The sequence below is a fragment of the Dermacentor silvarum genome, chromosome 8 (genome assembly GCF_013339745.2).
Source record: "Dermacentor silvarum isolate Dsil-2018 chromosome 8, BIME_Dsil_1.4, whole genome shotgun sequence".
In the NCBI taxonomy this organism is placed as follows: Eukaryota; Metazoa; Arthropoda; class Arachnida; order Ixodida; family Ixodidae; genus Dermacentor; species Dermacentor silvarum.
Genome location: NC_051161.1, coordinates 142,052,568 through 142,077,545, shown reverse-complemented (window position 1 = coordinate 142,077,545; position 24,978 = coordinate 142,052,568). Strand labels below are relative to the sequence as shown.

The 24,978-nt window shown below is 48.8% G+C and overlaps 1 protein-coding gene across 1 annotated transcript; it reads left to right on the top strand.

Annotated features, from left to right (window-relative positions):
• Nucleotides 1-623: 623 nt before the first annotated feature.
• Nucleotides 624-22,645, top strand: LOC119462457 (endothelin-converting enzyme 1). Its single transcript, XM_037723805.1, has 5 exons — nt 624-638; nt 4,195-4,327; nt 7,802-8,095; nt 8,167-8,315; nt 20,540-22,645. The coding sequence occupies exons 1-5, from the start codon at nt 624-626 to the stop codon at nt 22,643-22,645; spliced, it is 2,697 nt and encodes an 898-aa protein (XP_037579733.1).
• Nucleotides 22,646-24,978: the final 2,333 nt, after the last annotated feature.

The window sequence follows — 24,978 nt, the reverse complement described above, 5'->3', positions numbered from 1 at the left end:
TAGGCATAAATCTTTCGACTAGGTGTTTTTGCAGCCTTCACATACAGAAGTGATAAATCTGCTAGAACAACGTTGTGATCGCTCAAACCTGGCAACACCCGTACATTGTACACAACATCAGGTACGTTACAGAGTAAGAGGTCGAGAACGTGACCTGTTCCGTCAGTGCGCGATGGATCGTGCACATACTGATAGAAAGTGTTCTGATCTACAATATCAAATAAAGTTGAGTATAGGCTCCCTCGAGCAGTATCCCTTGGTTCCCCCGCTGACCAGTCAATATCCGGAAGGTTAAAGTCCCCCCCCCCCTAGGACAAGGCATTGATTGGTAATAGTTTCAAGAAAATTGGATAAATGAACTAGTGGTTCTACACAAGGACCAGGAGGCCTATAAAATGACCCAAGAACAATCGTTTTCCCATTCGGCAGCCTTACTTTACAAAAAAATTGATTCAGTTACATCATCGGGAAATTCCATTTCGACGCTCGGGATACTATTATGGATAAGAACAAACACCCCTCCGCCACGTGCACCGCGGTCTCGACGAAAGCACCCGTACGTGTCAGGGAATACTTGAGTACTTGCGATAGTCGGGTCTAGCCAAAATTCTGTTCCCAAAACAATGGTCGGCTGGATGGTACGAAGAAAAAGTGAAAATCAACAACTTTATTTTTTACACTGCGGCAGTTGACTAACAGAACGCTGATGGGGCACATCGCAGCATTAACAGTACTTCGTCATTGCTCCCGTACAACGCCGGCTTTACTGTCCCATTGAAAGCGCCTGCTCCCCAAGAGAAGCGTATCAAACTTCAGAACTGGTTTCACGCCTCCTTCGCTGTTTTGTTTGGCATACGCCCATAATTTCTTTCGCTTATCACGGACAGTACGGGAAAAGTCTTCAGATATAGCAACGTTCGATCCCTTAAGCTTGAATGCTTTTGCAAGCACGGCTTGGCGGCCTTTGAAAGAATTGAAGCGAACAATGATGGGTCGATTTTTTCCTTCACAGAATTTACCCAGCCTGTGTGCACGTTCAATAGCTAACGAAGATAATCCAAGCTTCGCAGTGCACTGACTTATGATGAGTTCCTCAGACTGGGCTGCCGTCTCATTGGCATTATGTTCCGCTAAGCCATAAAAAACCAAATTATTGCGCCTCTCACGATTTTCCAAGTCACCCAATTTTTTAATCACGCCTGCCAAAGCATCATGATCTTGTCGCTGCTGATCTTCAACGTTAGCCAAGGTTATTTCAATTCTGTCGATCTTTTCTAGCTTAGTTTCTAACGAAAGAAGCCGAGCTTTAACGTCAGTAACGTCTGCGGTGAGCTGCGATAACTTGGAAAGTATTGCACTTTGACCATTTAACAGTTATTTGACTTGTTCAGCAGTTAGTGGACCTGGGTTACACTCAATATCTCCGCCACAAAGCAGCCAAATAAGTAGATAAAATTTCGGGCAACGACAAAGTGAAAAATGCCTCTTGACACGCACACGATTTGACAACACAGAACCGCGTCGCCGACAGGAAAAAGTAGGATAAAGCACTTGGGGTGGAACCGGCAAAATATAGCGCGACGCTTTCAAAGGGTAAAAAGAACCAACCTGCGTGACTAGTAGAAAACAAGCACATAAACAAAGAAACACACTAGTACCGCCGGCGCGTCATCCGTTACGAAGGCGCTTTTAACTTTAATGCGAGACATTGGTCTTAGTGAAATATTTTATTTTGAACGTGGTGTCTATTGTGTCTGATATGTGTCCGTCATATGACCTATGTCTATCATTTTTCGTTGTACTCACCTTGAATAGCATGCTGGGTGTGCCGCAAAGTGAACCTCTCTAGTTTTCATTGAGGAGTTTTACTATCTGTGTGTTGTGCGCCATCTATTAACATCATTCACAGCGTTATTCATTTCACGTTACGTTTTCCGAGTGCTCGGGATACTTCGACGCAAGTGTGTGCCTAGAATGCCTTTATTTTTGCGATAGCAATTATATGGACACTCCAAAGCAGATTTCTGCCATCGGCGTCGCCGTGAGGTTCCGTATGACGTCAATGGAGATGAAATCATCGCCGCGCGCCGAACGCTGTATGTGCGAGTGAAAGGGCGCGAGGGACGCGCGCTTTCACGGGGAGTGAACCCACGGCGGAGAACAAACGCGCGTTCTGCGCCGTGCTCCCTTAAGGGTTGCAGAAGTAGGCGTCTCTTTCCTCCTTTACAATCACCTTTTATTTAGAGCAAACGCGCCTTCTTCCGACGCGCGAGAGGGGGGGGGGGAGGGAGGAGACGTTTAGCTGCGGCACCAAGTGCCTATTTATATCAGAGGCTCCGGCAACAGTCACCAACGCCGCACGCATTTTGTGCAAACGCGGGCAAAACGCCGACGGCGTCGACAACAGTTCTGCGTGTTGCCGGTGCTGCTGCATGTCCAAGTTTATACAGCTGATAAAGCTACTATCATTACTCCGTATAGCTCTCTACAAATTTGCTATCGCAATTGATGCTTCACCTTTCAGGTGAAACGGCGACAACATTTCTTAGCTGCGCCATAGTTGAATAAATATACCTGTTGTAGCTCGAGAACAAGTGAAGAATACATCTTGTCTGCAAGCTTGCGCAAGCATTATTACGTCCTATATATGGCCGTCATTAACGTTACACTTTGGAACGATATCATAATTCAACATAATACAACACACTGCACAGAGAAAGCGGCACGCAATGCAGCGTTCTGTGTAAGTGCACTATTTTGTGTGTTCGTCTCCGGTGGCTTGTGCACATGGATGTGCGACCAAACTTTACATTCACGATATAATTTGTGGTAGGGTTAGTCTGTTACCGATGCGCATACGCTTAATTCCTTCATGGAAAGAATCCGGGCCCGAATTCACAAAAAACTTCTTACGCTAGAATTGTTCGCAAGAAAGAATTCAGCCAATCCGTATGCAAGGCAGGCCAATGGCAAAAATTGCTTAAGCCCTGCCCACAGGGAACGAACTTTGCATCGCGAACTTCGTGCTGCCCGCAACAGCGCGGCGAAACGCCAGTGTGCCTCCGCCATGCTGCACCCACATGCAGCGAAAAACAGGCGGCCGCCGCCGCCACGATTTCAGTGTTGCCTAGAAACAGCGTGACTCCATTCCCAGTAAAATGCAGTGAAAAAATAGTTTTGTATCTGCAACTGAACGATTATTGTGCTACTGAACCATATTGGGCGCTCCTGGACGGCTGTGATCAGGCGATCATTGTACGCGATGCGTGCAGCTTTTGTCGCCATGTTCGCTCTAGGCTCTTTGGCTGGCTAGCCGAGTCAATTGAATGCGGCGGCAGGAAGTCGGACGCGACCGCGCCCTGATTGGTCCGCGCTGATAGTCTTCATTCGCCGCTTCCGGCGAACGGTTGATCACCGGCTGCGAACATACCTAGCCCGCCTTGATCGACGGCGAACAGCCGGCGGACCGGCGGAACGGCGTTCGCCAGTTTTATTGCGAGAGCAATTATATGGACACTCAAAAGCAGATTTCTGCCGTCGGCGTCGCCGTCGCCATCGCCGTCGCCGTGAGGTTCCGTATGACGTCAATGGAGATGAAATCGTGGCCGCGCGGCGCCGAACGCTGTATGTGCGAGTGAAAGGGCGCGAGGGATGCGATCTTTCACGGGGAGTGAACGCACGGCGGAGAACAAACGCGCGTTCTGCGCCGTGCTTCCTTAAGGGCTGCAGAAGTAGGCGTCTCTTTTCCTCCTTTAGAATCACCATATATGTAGAGCAAACGCGCCTTCTTCCGACGCGCGAGAGGCCGTGGGGGAGGGGGGGAAGGGGGAGGGAAGGGAGGCGACGTTTAGCTGCGGCACCAAGTGCCTATTTATATCAGAGGCTCCCGGCAACAGTCACCAACGCCGCACGCATTTTGAGCGAACGCGGGGCAAAACGCCCACGGCGTCGACAACAGTTCTGCGCGTTGCCGGTGCTGCTGCATGTCCAAGTTTATACAGCTGATAAAGCTAATATCATTACTCCGTATAGCTCTCTACAAATTTGCTATCGCAATTGATGCTTCACCTTTCAGGTGAAACTGCGACAACTTTTTTCGCAAGAGAACCACTCCATGTGGGTCGGGCTTTACGAAATAAAAGCTTTGTGAATCTGGCGCCACGACTTTATCGTTATTCCTTATTCCGCTTGCAGGTTTCAGTGAAGAGATTCTTCATCCTCAAGCCAAAATGTGTGAACAGGATTACACCGCCACCAAAAGATAAGCGTGCGCGCAAAAAGGACGGGCTGCTTAACGGCCAGCAAGCAGCCATCGAAGCTATCGGAAGTAAAAAATGTCACAGTTTCGCCCTAGGGCGAAGCGATGAATGCGATAGCAACACAGCAATGTCATACGAAGTAAGGTGAGCGGCTTGGTAGCAATATGAATTGTAGTAAACATGAGCTGAATAAGTAAGCAGGTGTGCTGCGGCGCAAGTAGACCGACATGAAGAGAGACTCGATGACCACGAGAAGGCGCGTGTGAAACGGTGGTGTTGATGAGAAGCGCTTCCCGTGGGCAGCGCGTGCGAAGGGACACACCTGTAGCGCTACACTGCCGACCCGGGCAGCATTGCATGTGTAGCGTGCGTTGGAAAATGTGGCCCGACTATTACTAACTGATTGAACAAGCGTGGTGTGAGCGCGCACAAACAAACATGAATAGATCACACTGAATGACTGCAGACAACGACTGTCAAAACGCTGGCAGCAAGCGCATATATACGCCGCAGCAGCGGGCGAAGGTACGTGCGGTCTATCGCTTCAACGGAAACTGAGCGGCGAATGCACGGCGCATAAAGGTCAGAGCCGTGTGGAGATAAGAGACGGTGCGGTCGAACGAACGACGAGCGCGGTTGTTGGCAGCGTAGAAGTGCGCCCCCCCCCCTCCCCGCTCCTTCCGGCGCTGGCTTGCCGCTTCCTTGCTTGCGCATGGGAGATTGAGTGCGTTCGCTCTCCGTGATAGCGCGCGTCCCCGCACGCTGCCTCTGGGGCATGCGGCGCGCGGCGAAGATTTTATCTATACGGAACCTCACGGCGATGGCGACGGCGACGCCGACGGCAGAAATCCGGTTGAAGTGTCCATATAATTGTTATCGCAATAAAATGCCTCTTGACACGCACACGATTTCACAACACAGAACCGCGTCGCCGACAGGAAAAAGTAGGATAAAGCACTTGCGGTGGAACCGGCAAAATATAACGCGACGCTTTCAAAGGGTAAAAAGAACCATCCTGCGTGAGTAGTAGAAAACAAGCACATAAACAAAGAAACACACTAGTACCGCCGGCGCGTCATCCGTTACGAAGGCGCTTTTAACTTTAATGCGAGACATTGGTCTTAGTGAGATATTTTATTTTGAACGTGGTGTGTATTGTGTGTGATATGTGTCCGTCGTATGACCTATGTCTATCATTTCACTTTTCGTTGTACTCACCTTGAATAGCATGCTGGGTGTAACGCAACGTGAACCTCTCTAGTTTTCATTGAGGAGTTTCACTATCTGTGTGTTGTGCGTCATCTATTAACATCATTCACAGCGTTATTCATTTCACGTTACGTTTTCCGAGTGCTCGGGATACTGCGACGCAAGTGTGTGCCTAGAATGCCTTTATTTTTGCGATAGCAATTATATGGACACTCCAAAGCAGATTTCTGCCATGGGCATCGCCGTCGTCGTCGCCGTCGCCGTGAGGTTCCGTATGACGTCAATGGAGATGAAATCGTCGCCGCGCGCCGAACGCTGTATGTGCGAGTGAAAGGGGGCGAGGGACGCGCGCTTGCAAGGGGAGTGAACCCACGGAGGAGAACAAACGCCCGTTCTGCGCCGTGCTCCCTTAAGGGCTGCAGAAGTAGGCATCTCTTTCCTCCTTTACAATCACCTTTTATTTAGAGCAAACGCGCCTTCTTCCGACGCGCGAAAGGCAGTGGGGAGGGGGGGGGAGGGGGAGGGAGGCGACGTTTAGCTGCGGCACCAAGTGCCTATTTATATCAGAGGCTCCGGCAACAGTCACCAACGCCGCACGCATTTTGTGCAAACGCGGGCAAAACGCCGACGGCGTCGACAACAGTTCTGCGTGTTGCCGGTGCTGCTGCATGTCCAAGTTTATACAGCTGATAAAGCTACTATCATTACTCCGTATAGCTCTCTACAAATTTGCTATCGCAATTGATGCTTCACCTTTCAGGTGAAACTGCGACAACTTTTCTTAGCTGCGCCATAGTTGAATAAATTATACCTGTTGTAGCTCGAGAACAATTGAAGAATACATCTTGTCTGCAAGCTTGCGCAAGCATTATTACGTCCTATATATGGCCGTCATTAACGTTACACTTTGGAACGATATTATAATTCAACATAATACAACACACTGCACAGAGAAAGCGGCATGCAATGCAGCGTTCTGTGTAAGTGCACTATTTTGTGTGTTCGTCTCCGGTGGCTTGTGCACATGGATGTGCAACCAAACTTTACAATTCACGATATAATTTAGTGCTAGGGTTAGTCTGTTACCGAATACGCTTAATTCCTTCATGGAAAGAATCCGGGCCCGAATTCACAAAAACTTCTTACGCTAGAATTGTTCGCAAGAAAGAATTTCAGCCAATCCGGATGCAAGGCGGCCAATGGCAAAAATTGCTTAAGCCCGGCCCACAGGGAACGAACTTTCATCGCGAACTTCGTGCTGCCCGCAACAGCGCGGCGAAACGCCAGTGTGCCTCCGCCATGCTGCATCCACATGCAGCGAAAAACAGGCGGCCGCCGCCGCCACGATTTCAGTGTTGCTAGAAACAGCGTGACTCCATTCCCAGTAAAATGCAGTGAAAAAATAGTTTTGTATCTGCAACTGAACGATTATTGTGCTACTGAACCATATTGGGCGCACCTGGACGGCTGTGATCAGGCGATCATTGTACGCGATGCGTGCAGATTTTGTCGCCATGTTCGCTCTAGGCTCTTTGGCTGGCTAGCCGAGTCAATTGAATGCGGCGGCAGGAAGTCGGACGCGACCGCGGCCTGGTTGGTCCGCGCTGATAGTCTTCATTCGCCGCTTCCGGTGAACGGTTGATCACCGCCTGCGAACATACCTAGCCCGCCTTGATCGACGGCGAACAGCCGGTGGACCGGCGGAACGGTCCACCGGCTGGCGAACGGACCGTTCGCCAGTTTTTCGCAAGAAAACCACTCCATGTGGGTCGGGCTTTACGAAAGAAAAGCTTTGTGAATCTGGCGCCACGACTTTATCGTTATTCCTTATTCCGCTTGCAGGTTTCAGTGAAGAGATTCTTCATCCTCAAGCCAAAATGTCTGAACAGGATTACACCGCCACCAAAGATAAGCGTGCGCGCAAAAAGGAACGGCGTGCTTCAACGGCCAGCAAGCAGCCATCGAAGCTATCGAGAAGTAAATCTGTGGCCACCGCGCGTGACTCCGAGGAAACCCATGATGAACAATCGACAGAGGCAACGGCGGCGAACGTCGAAATGACCTCGAAGAGAATTTCAAAGAAGAAACGACAAAACCCATCCGCAGCTTTCGCCGAGAGCCGTCTCAGCCAGTCGACCAACACCATCGACGGACGCAAACTCAAGAGGCTCCGCCATCAAACCAAAAAAGCCCGCACCGTCCAGGGATGTCCCCTCACAGCCTACTTCTTCGATGCCCATAGACACGAGCGACGATTCGGCGCCCGCTGCAGCCCGCTCAGGACGCAAAGGAAGCGGCCCTCCTGGCAGCCTCCCACGTCACGCTTGTTCCAGTCCCAGAGGAGCAGTCATCCGCTGCCGGTCGGGCTACGCAGCAGGCCACCGCTGACGAGCCAACAGCAGCGAGCACCCGAGTATCGCTCACAAGGATTTCGGGACACCCAAGCAAGCAGGCCCCACCCAATCCACCCGAAGACCTCAAGGCCGAAACTGAGGTGCTAGGAGTGGCGGCAGATGCCTCTAGCTCGACGCCTGCTGCTCCCAATCCGCCTGATGCGGGTGGCTGTGCCCCAGAGGAAGCTGCGCCACCGGCGTGTGCCGCTGCGGCGCACGCCTCGTCGGCCGCAGGTGCATTGGCGACGGTGCTTTCTGACCCTCCAGCGAAAGGCGTCCTCGGCGCTGGCGTGACCTGCACGCAGGACACCGGGCTCGCCAGCGACGTTCAAGCCGTCACGTCGCCAGCCGTTCCGCCTCCTACAGGGACAATGAGCTTGCGAAAAAGGCTCAAGGCGAGCAGCATCTTGAGTCCGATCTCGCTCCGCTTCGCCTCCTTCGACTGGCCGCCATGGTAAGTGCCTAGCGCCACGATCCTTTCTGAAGCGTCATACACAAAATTGTCTAGAGGGCGGACGTCTTCATCGTCATAGTCGCGAATGGCCGCATCGTGTGATCAAGCGCGAAGGGTGTAGTGCGTAGATTTTGCACCTTACGTGTTATCAATCCTCCCGTGCCTCACTCCGTTTGGTGTGAGTGTGGATAATTGCGCACCGAGTTCGGTTGCTAAAAGTTAGCCCATGTTGCACTCTTACAACACAAGAAGGCGAAATCCTGCTGCGCAGAAAGGGGTCAGGCAAGGAGACGCAATCTGTCCAGTGCTATTCACTGCATGCTAAAACGTATTCAAGCCATTAGACTGGAAAGGCTTTGGAGTGAGGACGAATATCTCAGCAACCTTCGGTATGCAGATGACATTGTCCTGTTCAGCAACACTGGGGACGAATTACAACGCATGATTGATGACCTTAACCGAGAAAGTGTAAGAGTGGGGTTGAAGATTTATATGCAGAAGATTAAGATAACATTCAACAGCCTGGCAAGCCTACAATATTTCAGGATCGCCAGTCAGTCTCTAGAGTATGTACAGGAGTACTTTTATCTAGGTAAATTACTCACAGGCGACCCTGATCATGAGTAAGAAATTTACAGAATAATAAAATTGGGTTGGAGTGCAAACAGCAGGCATTGCCAAATCCTGACTGGGAGCTTACCACTGTCGGTGAAAAATAAAAGTATAGAATCATGGCATGCTACCGGTGCTAACATATGGGCCAGAAACTTGGAGGTTAACAAAGAAGCTCGAGAACAAGTTAAGGGCCGCACCAAGAGCGATGGAACGAAAAATGTTAGGCCTAGCGTTGAGGGACAGGAAATGAGCGGTGTGGATCAGAGAACAAACGGGGATAGCCGATATTCTAGTTGACATTAAGCGGAAGAAATGGAGCTGTGCAGACCATCCATACTAATGCGTAGTATGGGTAACCGGTGTACCATTAGAGTTACATAATGAATACCAAGAGAAGGGAAGCGCAGTTGGGGACGGCAGAAAACTAGGTGGGGTGATGAAGTTAGAAAATTTGCAGGCGCAAGTTGGAATCAGCTAGCGCAAGACGCGGGTAATTGGAGATCACAGGGAGAGTCCTTCTTCCTGGAGTGGGCATAAATAGGCTGATGATGATGATGATGATGATGATGATGATGATGATGATGATGATGATGATGATGATGATGATGTGGAACTCCAGGTTACTTCGTTTTTTGCTTTTTTTTCAGAGGCTTATACAGTTCGATTGCCAAGTTATGTCATTAAGCAGTCCCTTCATGGTGAAGTACATGGGGGGTATCTGGACACTGCCTGGCACCTGAAGAACACATCACTTACCAATGCACGCAGCGTCCGGCAGACGCCGTCTAGCCGCTACTTAACGATACACTTAGCAATTGGTCGTGGGAGGCGCGACTCTCCGAACTGGACTTGGGAAGCGAACTGGCGACCCTCGACCAGGCCCGGCGCGCCGCAATAGCCAGTGGGGCCCTGGAAGAGGGGCTCCACCCAAAATGACCAAGCACGATCTTTATTTAAATGAAGTTGTTTCTCTCTCTCTCTCTTGCACTCTGCTCAAAGGTGGATGCAAAGCTAGCAAAGGCTGCTTCTCGTTTGCTTTGTCTGGCCTCAACGGCTTCGATTCTGCTTTCATTTTTTGCGGCAAATCGTGAGAAATTTTCTCCAGCATGTATTTAGTTTCATCCATGGGGTCATTTTCAGTCGGTAGAGTTCGCTTTTTTGCGGGGTGGCGTTGTGGGGAGGATGATCGCGAAGAGGCTGCGGATGCAGCGGGTGTGTTAGACATTTGTCATAGGCATGTGTTGGTGGAGGAGGGTTCAATTATAGAGCTATTAGTTTGCTCTGTCTCTCTCTGCTCTTAGTTTGTTAGTTTCCTCCTGTGATTGAGTGACTACGGAGGTTAGGTGTGCATCTTGTCTTTCTAGGGTTGTATTTTTTCAACGTCTGCTTTAGACCGGGAGGTAGGCAGACCCCAGCTCACCTGTTTTGACCAGTCTTTGGAGATGCTTCTGGCCAAAGGCTGGAAGGAGCTTGACCTGCTTCTTGAGATGTCTCCATCATTCTTCTTCTTGAGTGGTGCAGGTGGGGTAGCAGGTTTCTTTTGTTTTTCGTAACGAACCTTGCATCTTCGGTTCCCGGTGACGTGATTTTCATTGCCTTGGCGCTCTTTGGCCACATCTGGCCCTTGCGCCAATAAACTCCAACAATCATCATCATCATCATGCAGACGATGCATTTCGGTGTGCAATCTGGTTTTTCTGTCTTCGGATGGTTTTGTCCGCATCGGCAGCGGAGTTCTTGCTTCTTTTGCGGGCACACATCCGTTCGATGTCCTGGTCTCCGGCAGTTGAAGCAAGCTTTAATCTTCTGCTCGAAGGTGTAGCATCTCATGACAGCGCCGAAGAGATCGAGGCTCTCCGGCAATTTTGTGGTGCTGACGAAGATGATGAGAACATACTTAGTCTGTACCAATCTTCTAGCTCCAGCGATTTCGAAGTCCTTGCCTGTGTTACGCTGTTGTAGCTCCCGCTACATTTCGTCGTTGCTGTAAGGCAGACACCCCATACAGACTCGCCTGGGGGTGCAATGTAGGATTTCAAATCGAAGGTTTCTTCCTCGAGTTGGATGCTCTTGATAGCAACGTATTGCTGCGCTCTGTGTTCTGACGGAGTTGCGACGGTGTAGGATTTATTTGTAAGGTTAACACGGGCCTTGCCGCCTCTCTTCTCAACCGTTACGTTAACCATTGCACTGCAGATAGTGGCCTGAAGTAGTTAGATGGCGATAAATTTCTTCAAATTCATTCCGCCTTTCGGCCTGAGTACAATTTTAAAGTGGGTAGATAATCTCGGCAAAGGCCTCCGCTTGAGAATCGTGTGGGTCTGAAAAATTCTACAGTGGAATGATAGGCGGCAACGGCGCCAGCTAAAGAAGGCGTGAGCTGTGGCACGAGCGCGTTTGCGAGCTTTCGCCGAGGGGCGCCAAAGAGCCAGGTGTGGAAGCGACGCTCGAGCAATTGCTGACGATGATAGCATTCGCATATCACCTCTGTTATGAAATCTGTCCATCAAGTAATTCAATGAATGGCTCATGCCCCCTTAAGAGGAAGCTTTTGCTCGAATGCTCCTAACTTCATGTAAAAAGGGAATTTTCTTTTCTCGGCAACCGCTCCACCAAATTTGACGAGGTTTGTTGCATGTAAAAGAAAAGCTTAAAATCTGGTGACTTTTGGCTTCGACGTTTTAATTTATGTAGTCGGTTGTTTATTAAAAATTGGCAAAAATTGCAAATTTTCCGAAAACGAGGACTATCAAGTTTACATCTCTGTAACTCAGCAAAGAAAAATATCACAATTATGTGAACTGCATCTAATAGTACGTATAAAACAGAAAACATTGATTTGTTACACATTAATCACAGAAAAATTTGTACTTTGGAAATACAGCTTTTGCAGTACCCTTGTTCACAACGCAACAATTTCACGTAAGATATAAAGTTACAAAACGAATTTGTTTGCTTTGAATGGTCTAATGGATGCCGATTACAGAACCTCAATATTTATTCTTGATGCAGAGCCATTAATTTGTAAACGTCGTGCTTCTATTTTTTTTTCGAGCTTTCGAATTTTTGAAAACTCTTTTAGCAAAACTCAGGCCTAAATCGAAATTCCGCTTCAGACAGTCACTAGAATTAAACTTTCTCTCTGAAATGCAACAAATTTCCTTCGAAGCTGTCCAGGGATTATCTCAGAAAAGCGTTTCTGCGTTTTACATGTACTTGAATAGGCCGCGTCAGAGTTGGGCCGGAGCTAAAGCTTCCTCTTAAGCAATGGCTCATACCCCCGCAAACAAGGCCTCCCCATTACCGCGACAGAAGAGAAGTGAAATTCTACACTTCAATGATGAGCGGCAACGGAGCCAGCCGTGGAAGACGACGACGACGCTCGAGCCATTGCTGATGTTTGTTTTTCCGTGTGGACGCATTGGCTTAGCCATAGACAGGTTCGCTGTAAAACGCAGCTAAAACCGATCCTCAGCGAGAAATTTTGGCAGAGAAATGTCCTGTACGTGCTGAAAGGAGTCGACAAGGTTATACGGCCACGCAAAAAAAAATAATTATAGACAAATAAATCCAGTCTCCCAGGCAGCTCCAAGTAGCGTATGCCAGAGCGATCGGAGGGCAGCCATCTTCTATTCATTTCGGAACGGGGCAGTCTCCGGCTTTTCGGAAAAATATTGTTTTGTTCGGCATGGTAATGCATATTTATTGACACACGCCACTTTCACGCGGTAAGTTTTCCTGGTTTTGTGACGTCGCGTGAGGGACAGGTGAAATGGCCGCAGCTCGAAAACTTTTGACCATTTGTGGAACCCTGGTGGGGAAAAAGAGCGTAGAAGCGGAAATAATTCTTTTGTTCGGTCTAATGATGCATAATCAGTGTATACACGTACGTCATGTCATATGAGGAGTTTTCGCGGTTTTCCTCACGTCGCGAAACCGACAAGTGGGGGTGGCCCAAAAAAATATCGACCAATCGAGGAGGGCTGATTGCAGAAATGAAATAGCATAGTTTGGAATAGCTTCACGATATAGCGCGCCAGAATTTAATAATGCGAATAACTTTTGATATTTGTCACCTATGTTTTTGCTGTAGTCTGCGAGCGCAATATACACTTACAAACTATAATTAAGTCAATGGTGCGAAACAGTTATTTCGTCAAATCAAAAACACGAAAGGCGTCATGCATAAAGCCTGTACTACAGCCTGCCTCCTCTCTCGCGCGCTTCCATCCGTGCCCGCGGTGCCATTTATAGGTGAGCCGTCTGTCCGCGCCGCATGGCGCATGCCTGAATGTGTATTCGGACAGCAGTGTCCTTATTATGTGGGTTCCACTCCACCCAGCGCCGGAGAAAGCTGGAAGGATCTTTTTTGCTCATGAAAGCGTGGCACATACCCTGCGGCACGTATATGGTCGCCGAAGTTGGCGTGAAAGGAAAGTGGTTGGTGAAGTATCCTAACAATGCTCATCGCATTAAAAGTGAGATTTGCGCTGTCATGAAAAGCCATCTCTCGAAACATTCCCGTGGAAATAGGCTCTACGCGCCTAGCCCGACATCTCATGCAAGCGGTACAATTACTTACGGCAGAAAACCGGTTCAAAATTGAGGGCTACGTTTAAAGTATGGGAGTTCATGAAAAAGCGCAAAATTTGGAGGCGTTCTTTTTTTTTTTCCTATATAGAGCGATTCGCGATGAAACTATTGCGTCGACTGGTATATGACCGGGGATTTATCAGCTTGAATGATTCAGCCTTCAGCTGGTTCCGGCAGCAGCTCTTGAAATGGGAATAAAGTCGTTTCAAAATCGTAGTTTTCATAACAAGGTCGCGGAATTTATTGTGGCAGATATATAAACCTGGGGCCAGATTCACAAAGCTTTTCTTTCGTAACGGTTCTTTGTCATTGGCCGGCCGCCTTAGATTATAATGTGTCCTGCATTCGGATTGGCTGACATTCTTTCTTACGAACAATTCTAACGCGAGAAGCTTTTGTTAATTCGGGCCCTTGTTTTTGCCTACAGCACCACATCGAAGTGATAGGCAAGTGCTCTGAAAGACGACAGACCAAAATCACTAATAGCACGGGCACGAGTCAGCAGGTCCGAAGCTGGCTGCGCCTTACTTTTTTTTATCACTTCGACGCTGCTTAGTGTGGCAGTTTTCAGCCAGATGGTATATTAGGAAATGCAAGTCATTTAGTTACGGTGCTTGTTTTGCTTCTTTCTATCTGCACCAGCTTTTTCGCAGAGAAAATAGCTGACTGTTTCGTGAACATGCAATCGTGCTTCCAAATGTGTGAAAGCGAACTAACACGCTGAACAATCTCTAATTCAGTGCTAATGTTGAACCTACATAACTTAATTCGATGAATACTAAAATATTATACCTGTAGTAAAGAAGTCCTGTATCTAACACCAGTTACGAAATCATGTCACTGACGTGATATTTTCGACTCAATTTTCTTGTATTAAACAAAGGCCATCAACCTCTAAACCCCAGGCAAAATACTAGCACGCCTCAGCGCAACTGAAATATATTATTGCAATAGCTTTTCTACAGACAGTTCCGTTTTTGTTCCTGCTGTGTCTTGACGTCACAGCACTAAATGTGGCCACGCGGGAGCAGAGCTTTGAGACGTGTTGACACTCGCTGAGGCTTGTTCGGCCGCTACGTTTGTGCTGGTACTCGTCGTGAGGGCCAATGTAGCAGCATAGCAGCCGACTGTGTGAGCCGGACCGTGGGCCAGAATGTTGAAATGTCCTTCTCCCACGTGATCACAGTCGGCGCCATGAAGTTACGACACAGTAGAAACACAACCGGAACTGTCTCATATTGTATTAAACTATTTAGGGCGCTCTGATGCTTGGGAATATAGTGTTGGTGGGTTTAGAGCTCCCGGACCTTCATTTACCCCAAGATATGAACAGTTAGAAATATCACGTCAGTACGCCCTTAAGGGGAAATACATTGGTATGGCAGATTTATTTTTCTCACAATGATTCCGTCGTGCTATCAGGGAGAAAGCCAAGTTTAATACAATGTATTTTGTGAAAAGTGAGGCATGTATCAGGTATCAGGCTTCAATATGTTTTCATCACTTCTATCCTGGATGGAACGCAAGTGCGCCTCTTTCCTGCTTTGTCTCTCTGTGAATAGGGGATATTTCAAATGCCAGGGGCGATCCATCTATCGACTTGCAGCGAAGCGCCATCCGCCATCCTGTCTAAGGCATGCCAAAACGAAACTGCTTGCTCGACACCACAACTACATGCATAGCTGCTGTTTTCACCCTTGTTTTGTGGTTTTCCCCAATGCTGTTCGCGGCTGAATGTAAAGCAAGGGGGTTCGTCGCCACGCCTGCAACAAGGCATACCGGTTTCTGTTTTCCAAGAAGCACAGCAAAATCAGCGATAATAAAAACTCACATGCTAAACAGCGACCAAATTTGACGTCGTTTACGGCCCTCGTGTCGGTTTGTTTACGCAAAGCGCGTAAAAAGTCCTCCCCCCCCTCCCCCCCTCCAACTTCCTTAATTTTCTTTCCTCACGTTACTTTAGATTAAATTAGCGCTCAAGGGCAACGTTTTCTGCGGTACACAACATTTTGGGGAACGCGAACGCATTTATGGCTCTGTGAGCACTACACTTTTATAAAATTTGTTTTGCGGAGGCACTGCTGTTGTATATTATCACGCACTTAAGCGACTTTTGACCGTTTTAAAGATCTTAGCGGCGGATAAAATAATTTCTCAAACGGGATGAACAAAACCTCACGGGTTGTTGCGGTACGCAGTTCGCTCTAAATATCGTCCTAACGAAGTAAAACTGAAGGAAACTTCTCAGAAGGCAGCGCGCTGTTCACGGAAATAGTATTTCGATTCGTAGCGAGAAAGAGAATTGACTCGCCATTCCTGCTCTGCGAAAGTGGATGTTCACTGTTGAAAACCACCACTACAGTGGCTGAGACGGGAATGCAATGTTTTATTGCTTTAGAGTAATGGTTGTAATGGTAAGTTAGAGTATAATGGTAGTTAGAGTATAATGGTAGTAATGGTATAATATAGGAGTATAATGGTAATGGTAGGCACACAGCCAGCCCGTCCTGGATGTAAGAGACGTATGATTATGTGGACGTTTGAAAGCAGGTCGCTAGTTCTTTCTTTTCGGCGCTCTTTCGCCCGGTGGGACGGCCGAACAAGTCCCTCAGCTTTTGCTTGCATGTGTCCTAGTCGTTCTTTCTCATGGTTGTCATATCACACCTTCACAGTGCCTTGTAGGTAAAACACCAACTTAGCCAACGTAATTGTCGGATACCATTTGTTGTGGGCACTTACACGCTCATACGTGGCGATCCAGTTTTCCACGTCGAGCTGGTCGGTGCCGCAGAACGTTCCTGGATCCCGCGGCTGAGCCAGGGGCGCTATAACGTAAAGCTATTCCAAACTTTTCTATTCCACTTCTGCAATGAGCCCACCATAATCGGTCAAAAAATTTTCGGGCCACTCCCAACTTCGCCTCTCTGTCACGCGACGTCACAAAAACCGCGATAGTTGCCCATCTGATATAACGTGTACACACTGATCAGATATGATTAAACCACACAAATTATTTCTGATTCGACGCCTGCTCACCATTAGCCCTCTGCTATTGGTCCGATGCTTTCGGGCTGCGCCCACTTCGCCTGTCTGTCACGCGACCTCACAAAACCGCGAAAACTCACCGCTTCAAAGTGACGTGTACGCGAAAAAAAAATGCATGAATATGCCGAACAAAACAGAAAAATTTTCTGAATAGCCAGAGACTGTGCGTTCCGAAAGGAAAGGAAGATCGCTCAGGCCCTCGTTACTCGCACCTGCCGGTGAGGATGTCTTTATTTGCGCATCATAAACCTTTTTGCGTGACAGTAAAACGTTATCGAGCCCTTTCGGCACGTATACGACATCGCTCTGCCAACTCTTCCTTGCTGAGGATCCGTTTTAGCGGCATTCTTATTCTTCCGTTGCACGCCGCCGCAATTTTTGACCAGCCACCACAAGCTAACTAAGGAAGGGGAAGCGGACCAATCGGAGAAGCCGGCACCACCCTCTTCATGCGTTATCTATTTTATTGCGGTTAGCCGACGGGCAAAAGCGCAGCGAGAATTAAGGCGTGCACGGAAGGCGAGCAAGAGAAAGCACGCGCCGCCCTCAAGGTTGATCCAAATGGTCGCGAAGCTTCGGGCGAAAAGTGGTTCAGAACGAGTTGTCACCGACATAAGCAAGGGTGGTTACGGGAGCAGCGATTGAAGCGCGACTATGTTTGGAGGGAACAAACATTCCGAAACAAAAACACGTTTTTTAATTATAGCGATACACAGACTCATTCAACGAAAATAAAATTCCTAATCAATTTTATATACGCATGGCGAGAAAAGAACAACTACATTTTACTTGATCATTATCAATAAATACCTTTTTTCAGCGCCCACCATATGAGCACCCACCGATAGCGGCGGGCTTTGACGCCGCTATCACTTGCAACGCAATGCAGCTCTTGAAGTGGGCAGAAAGGGACACTCGTTAAGTTTACCCCCCTCAGATGTTGTGTTGCTTTGCTTGTCGACGTTTGTCTGAATTTGGTGACGCGTGTAGTTTCCTTATTTCTTATCCTGTTCAGTCAAAAGTAGTGAGTTGCGACCGCCAGATAATTGTTCACTTTAGTTGTTTTCGTGGGACAGCGCTGGCCAACAGGCTTGGCGTCCGACGAAAGGGCGAGCACTCTACGCCCAAAGCGTTCGTCGGCCTCGAAACAAAGCATGTTCCGCGCAAGGGTGCGGTTTCGACACCCGTATGGCTGAACTTTTCCTGCATGGGTTTCCGCGCTGAAAGCTCGAAACGTCCATCACGTGGAATGGCGGGGCATTTGAATATACAGCTAATGGCAGGCCCCAGAAAAAAAATTCGCGCTTTTGACAGCAAAATGACGTCACTTCTGTTTTTAACGGATATGGCGTCACATTATTTTTTTTTCCGCTGTAAGTGTTCCCTCCTCGCACAGATGGCGCTAAGCCCAATGAACCGGCGATGAACCGCCATGTTTTGAATGTATGAGCTTGTATGGAAGCTTCGCTACCAGGTGTATTTACCTTGCCACCCTTTCGAGTGAGAATGTGCGGCGGCAAACGGTGGGGAAAGAGCGCACCGAACAATTTAAATCATGGCGCTCAGCTTGCCGTTAACGTTTGTCCTCCGTGTTCGCGGGACATGCATGTGCGACCTGACTCGCGCAATTCCGGTTGACACGATGGACGAGAGAAAGCAACGCGAACAGAGCAACCACAGCGATCCATAGTTTCGGGCATGTAACTTTGTCAGCTTCAAAGGGCAGCAGTATTACCGGAGCTTCGATTTTCCGCATGAAGCTAGGGTGTCGAACGGAACCGGAGCTGAACGGGAAACCGGGGCTGAATTGTTATTTCTAGCTTAACCGGGACCAGACCGAACCAGAACTTTTTTGAGGAACCATTCCGACCCGCTTCTATAGAAGCTCAGGGGCCCTGTGGACCCTTTCCTTGAACAAGTCAGAGACGAAACGTTTGACAAAGGCTCAAAACGTCTCGTAGTCGGCAAGCGATTCCGACGCTACAGTGAAGACTCAAATAACTTCAAATAACGTCCATTCAGTTCGGTCCCTCATTGTTGTTACTTCGTGAGCAACCAAAGATGCCCTCCGTACAGCGAAAAAAAGCGGACGCTTGTGGGGCCCGTTGGCTAGTTGCGCGATGTTTTGTTTGTCTAGGCTCCTGCACCGCGTGTATAGCGGTCTTAACGAATTAACTTTTCTTAAGCAACGCAACCCTGGAAAGCTGGATGCTTAGCCGGGGGCTGCTTGCACCGGTATTATAAACCTGTGGGCATCGGGCAGTGGGTATCGAACCGCGCACCTTGTGCAGTTGGGCCGGGCACGGTGAAGTTCACACTTCATTAAGCGCTGTATGATGTAGACGACTGTTGCGTGTTAGAGTTCTGAATATCCGGACTACGTTGGTCCCAGAGCAACACAACCTCGAGGCATTTCACGATAACGCATCAGAGAAGGTGGCGCACGCGGCCAGTGTTGCCAGATAACTGTGCATTTGTATTATCCCCTTTATTATATATATATATATATATATATATGTTTTCAAACCAATCAATAGCTAGAAAAAGAGCAAAAAAAAACAGTAAAACGAAGTTTCCCTTCGACCTGTGTTGAGTTTGGTGAGATTGAGGACAAATATTAAACTGGCAGATTTCAGGATTCCCACTGACCCGCCGTGGTTGCTCAGTGGCTATGGTGTTGAGCTGCTGAGTACGAGGTCGCGGGATCGAATCCCGGCCACGGCGGCCGCATTTAGATGGGGGCGAAATGCGAAAAACACCCGTGTACTTAGATTTAGGTGCACGTGAAAGAACCCCAGGTGGTCCAAATTTCCGGAGTCCCCCACTACGGCGTGCCTCATAATCAGATCGTGGTTTTGGCACGTAAAACCCCATAATTTCATTTTTTCAGGATTCCCACTAAGAGAGCATGCGTCCATTCTGCAATAGGAAGTCATATGTAACCTTTTATAGTAGCAGTGATTATCCCAAACTTACGACCGTCACTGCTAGTAATGTATTGCCAGATACACTCATTATATTCGCAGCAGTGAGTTTAAAAGATTCCACACCTCCCATTTGAAGTAGGCTGTACACGTTCAAGTAAGAGCGATGAACAAGACAGTACCAAAACTGCGTGTCACGAATCTAACACAGTATTGGGCGAACGTGGGCCCGCAAGAACAAAAAAAAGGAAAGTAACATTCAAAGCGTGAGGATCGTGGCGAGCACAATCGTCAGTCGTCGTTATAATACAATAATGCGTAATCGTTGGTGTTCGCGTATGTCTATGTATGTGACTGTTTGTGTCGAGCACACAATCTGATTAGACAAGTCTATTTCACTATGTGATCGGCGAGAACAGTCTGGAAATTTCGCAAACACTAAGGCGCGTCCTGCGCTGAGCGAAAACTTTGTAACATTGTTGATGTGGTAAAAGACGGTCAATGCAAAAAGATGAACAATGTAATTGTGTCACTATAGGTAGACGAAAAGGAAGGCCACATGAGCTATGGATGCTATACACTGGGGAAGCCGTCCAGCTGGTGGACTCACCTGCAACGTCTTGCGTTATACATTTGATGGATAACCTTTGTGCTTCAGAAATAAGGGAACAGAGCGAAGATATTATTGGTCGTTGAAGCGTCGCAACTGTGGGTGTCTCTATTTCTCTGCACTGTCACCCATGACATTTCGCGTTGCTCGATCAGTGTCTTGTGCTCAATGCGAGGACAGTTGAGGTCAATCAATCGGTCAACTGACAGGTTCATGAATGTTCACGTTAACCCCCCCCCCCTCCCAACCGATAACAGCGATAATCATCCCATCCAATGGAAAGTTGGATGGAGTTCGCAATACGTTCTTTTTTAACGGTGCTTGTATGTTTCGTATTATCTCTGCGGTGTCTGTTTTCGCGTCTTGAGAAAGAATGTATAGCATTCGATCCTAATGCTTCGAGATTAACTATCGAAACCATTCGAACCTATTCGCAGGCGAAGAGTCCCAAGGAAGTCCTTAGCGGGACCGTACAGTTCTTCACGAGAAGGCATGCTATTATTAGCATCGTGGTGGGCGCCACCCTCTTCTTGGCGGTGACTGGCTTCCTTCTCATACGCGCGTCAACCACCCCGAGGAGCAAGGAAGACCTGTGCATCACAGACGACTGTCTCTTGCACGCAAGACTCCTCATGCAGGCCGTAGAACCCAGCATTAACGCCTGCGACGATTTCCGTGCCCATGTCTGCTCCAAGTGGTCGCCGCAGAAACAGCACCAACGCTTCAAGGACTTCGATGGTTCCGCGATGGAAGACATGGTCTACTCTTGGTTTTCGAGCATGAGTCAAACTCTCCAGAAGGGCTCACAGGTGTTCCGTGTTGGCAAAAAGCCATTGGCCATGCTGGAGTCTTGCATGAGCAACTCATCAATGTACGGGTCCGAAATCCGGCTGTTACAGACATTTATGACGGATTACCTGGAGCTTTCGTGGCCTAAACCACCTGGGGATAATGTCGACGCCCTTCGCATGCTCATCACGCTCGCATACTTCTTCCAGGCACCATTCTGGTTTACAGTGCGACCTAGCATGGCACGCCGAAGAGCAGGGGAAGGCAGGTGGAGCATCGTGCTCACACCGGCGCCTCTGATCGATCAGTACTTTCGTCAGTACCGCGTTGTGAAAGGAAGCGGGCCGTCCGCCTATGTAAAGTACTGGATGGATTTCTATGGCGCTTTCTCCAGCGACAGCGCCGTAGCCAGTGAGGAGCGTGCGATCCAAGCAGAGCAGCTGGAAGGAAAAATTCTGAAAGCGCTGAGCGACGCCGTCGCGGCGTTACCAAAACACGCCGCGGTACTTCCTATCGGCCAACTGGAGACATACACGCCGACTGTGAGTTCGTCCCGATGGCTGATGCACCTGCAGAGTACCGTCTACGACATGCAGAGCACCGTCGAGGTCTCGCTTACTAAGCGAGACGTTGCACTCATCACCGACAGAGCGTTCTTCGTTACTGTCGGGGAGATATTCAAGAACTACACGAACAAGCAGATCTTGGAGTACCTGGGGTGGCAGTTTGTCCAGCATTACGCACCAGTGGCTGACAGCAGATTTCTGATATCAATGTATGGGGACAATAACACAGCCACGAGCCTTCGAACTGCCTTTTGTAGCTATCACGTGGAGGTGCCGTACAAGGCGCTCATTCTGTCCCTGCACTTTCGTTCCCAGATAACAGAGAGCGTTCGTCAAATAATCGACGCCGGCTATGAGCGCCTCGTGTCGACGGCCGTTCGGCTCATCAACGAGTCTTCGTGGCTCGACTCAGAAAGCAGCGCGGTTGCTGCCGAAAAGCTCACCTCTGCCACTTTGCGACTGTGGCCTCCCGCCGCATTCATGGAAAGCGAAAACTTGGCAAGGACATTTAGCCCTTTTCCGCATACTGAACGAGCGTTCGGCGTATACTGGCTCGCGTCCATCCTAAACATGGTTAATCTAAATAGGACGCCAGAATACGAGGAAGTGCTCGACATGCCACTAAACTATGCGCTGCCCTATTTTGATTACGACTACGTGGAGAACGCCGTGGGTGTCGCCATCGGCGCAGTCAACATTCCTTTGTTGTACAGCAGGGGCACCAAGGCCATGTTCTACGGAGGATTCGGGTTTTCTGCGGCATTGCAACTTGCGAAGGCCCTCGATAAGGAGGGCATTCAGTGGCATCCAGAGGGGCGCCCTGTCAAATCAATCCTGAGCGCCTCCTCGCAGGAAGCCTTCCAGGACAGGTACAGTTGCCTCACCAGAGCCACGGCAGGAAGCGAAACTTTGTTTCCCGAGATACCAGCTCTGGAGATTGCTTACGCGGCGTTCCTCGATGACGTCGGTGATCCGGAAAGTGCGACGCACATCAGCAAGAAGCTGAACGAGTTGAAGGTGTTCTTCATGACCATCTGCCACATGACTTGCACGCGAAGTGGCATCATCGAACCTTTCTCGGCGGACTGCAACAAGCTCGCGCGCCACTCGTCGGCTTTTGCCAAGGCCTTCCGTTGCCCAGTAGGATCCAAAATGAACCCGAGAAATAAGTGCACGTTTTTTTACTGAGCAGCGCCACCTGTAGTGAGGCAGGGTTTTTTAATCCCAGCTATCATATTTGTGAATGTAATTGCGTTTTTCGAATGATTAAGTTATTTGAATATTTTTACATCATCTTACAAGGTTTGCTTTTAGCGGAACGATGAAAACTTTGTTATAACATGAGCACTTCTTTCTTTGTTAGACCTCTTGCTTCATGTAACAGTGACCACTTTTGTTTTCGTCTTTTTAAATGATTGTGGAGGATTCTCCCTTATATCTAAACTGGTACTTCGCAATTTTTCTTTCTTTCAGAACGCAAATTCACCTTTTTTCAGCAATGTATAAGCAATGTAACGTTTCTGCACCCTCACTCAAAAAGGGTCACTTGCATCGTAGCTAGTCCCATAACAGTGTTAAGCGTGTGCCCAAGAGACATAACCTTGTAGCTACCATAGTACCCAATAGGGTACGTTGCATTTATTTCCTTTCAGGATTAGCTCAGCGGAAATTAAGTAAAATATCCAACTCCATTATGAAGTCTGAAGCCTGTGGAACTGTGTGAAAGGGGTTTAAGCACATTACTGCTGTAAGTTTTTGTGAAAATTTCTCCCAATTTGGTCTAGGCCGTTTTGTCGTAACAGGCGTCAAAAGGCTACCATCAAGTACCTATCGATGTGAGTTTACAAAAAATATAGGATGCATCATCAATAAGCCAACGTTACGCGCGATACTAGATCTTCACCTGTGTCGTTTGGCCAATAAATACTGTTTTCATGACAGTAATCATAAGGAGACGGTTACTTTCTTCATTAAGATGGAGATGCATGCTGCCCCAAGCATCTAACCAGGGTATTCAAATGAGAAAATGCGTTTTCACGTTCCTAATAATAATAATAATAATAATAATAATAATAATAATAATAATAATAAGAAGAAGAAGAAGAAGAAGAAGAAGGAGAAGAAGAACAGGCTTCAAAATTTATGCCCCTAAGAGGGCTTTGGGACTGAGGAGGATAAAGTCAAGCGCAGGTTTGCGAAACGGGGCATCAATGTGCTTCAACCGGGACGTGTATTTTGGTATGTAGCTGTTGCCTGAGAAACGTTCGAGTGAAAGGGTTATCTGTTGGTGTGCATGTGCGTGGCCAGCTGATTCCATTGATAAAGAGGGCGCAGCGTTGCTCTGACCATTGAAAAAGCGCGAAAAGGGTGAAAAAGAGCAGCACCAAGAAATTCGGGGTAGCTTGCACTAGTGGCGCGAGGCTAAAGAGACGGCGGAGCAGATCGGCTCATAGCTGGTCCTGGCTATACGAAGTGAGGCTAAGTAATACGAAGTAATGCCAAGTGATACTAAGTTACACGAAGTGTATAAGCATTTCCTCGTGGGATTCGGGGAACGCCTCGCGAAGCACTTGCAGTCCAGGCACACGTAGGGGAAGTGGGGCGAAAGCCAAGCACAGTGTACGGGCGGCGCCCAACAGACGACACGCCGGGTTGACGTCACGGCGCTGCGCAGTAGCGCGCAGCTGTTTCGAGCTCGGCCGACCGCGGGCAGTCACGCTCGGCTGCCCCTGCGCTTTGCACTCGTGTAATATCGGCGAAAGGTCAGTTATTTTCAACTCTAGTTTCCAAATTGCGTTCTGCGGTTCTCTTTAAAAGGTGTCGTGACACCACTCGACGCATTAGTTGGGGATAAAAGGGGTTATTTTTGTTGTTTTTACGATCTTTCGCCTAGGCTGGGTGCGGGCCCTTATGCTACCAATGGCTCATACCCGCTAGCCGGGTATGGCCGACGTCAACATACCGGGGGCGGGTTTAACACGCCAGAGTTTCCCTTCCTCGGCAGGCAGCTCGCCGCGATCCGATGAGTCGGTTTTCTCAACCGCGGGTGACCGCCTTCTTGCTGATGTGCCCATCGGTTCCCGGGCGGGTGAGGCGCCGGCGGCGGCAGCTGACAGATAAGCGGAGCGTTCGCGAGATGCACGGCGAATAGCTGAGCCTTGTTGGGAGCGCGGCAGTTTTGATGTCGCGCTGACTGCTCCGTATTACCGCGCGGTTGATTTTCAAAAAACAAATTACAGATATCCTGTTCGACTCCACCTGTAAGCTGACAGTCACCGCTCACAAATACTGGGTCTCCTGAGATTGACGATGCAGGAGTGTGCTGATATGCGCGCGGTCGCGGCTCGGCAGTGCGGGAGGACCGACAAGCTACGGGACCAACTGGCTCAGGCGCGCGTGAGCCTACCTCTTCAGCCTCACTGTTGATTGCCATGGCTAACGCACACCAGATGAAATTTTTGCAGGCCAACCTTGCCGGCACCCGCGACGCGACCAAGATACTCGTCAAATACAGATTAGCA

Bases quoted from the DNA above. Each gene is read 5' to 3' on its own strand.
- LOC119462457 (XM_037723805.1), top strand. The intron at 8,096-8,166 runs GTGCATTGGCGA...ACCTGCACGCAG, and splicing joins GCACGCCTCGTCGGCCGCAG to GACACCGGGCTCGCCAGCGA. The intron at 8,316-20,539 runs GTAAGTGCCTAG...ACCTATTCGCAG, and splicing joins TCCTTCGACTGGCCGCCATG to GCGAAGAGTCCCAAGGAAGT.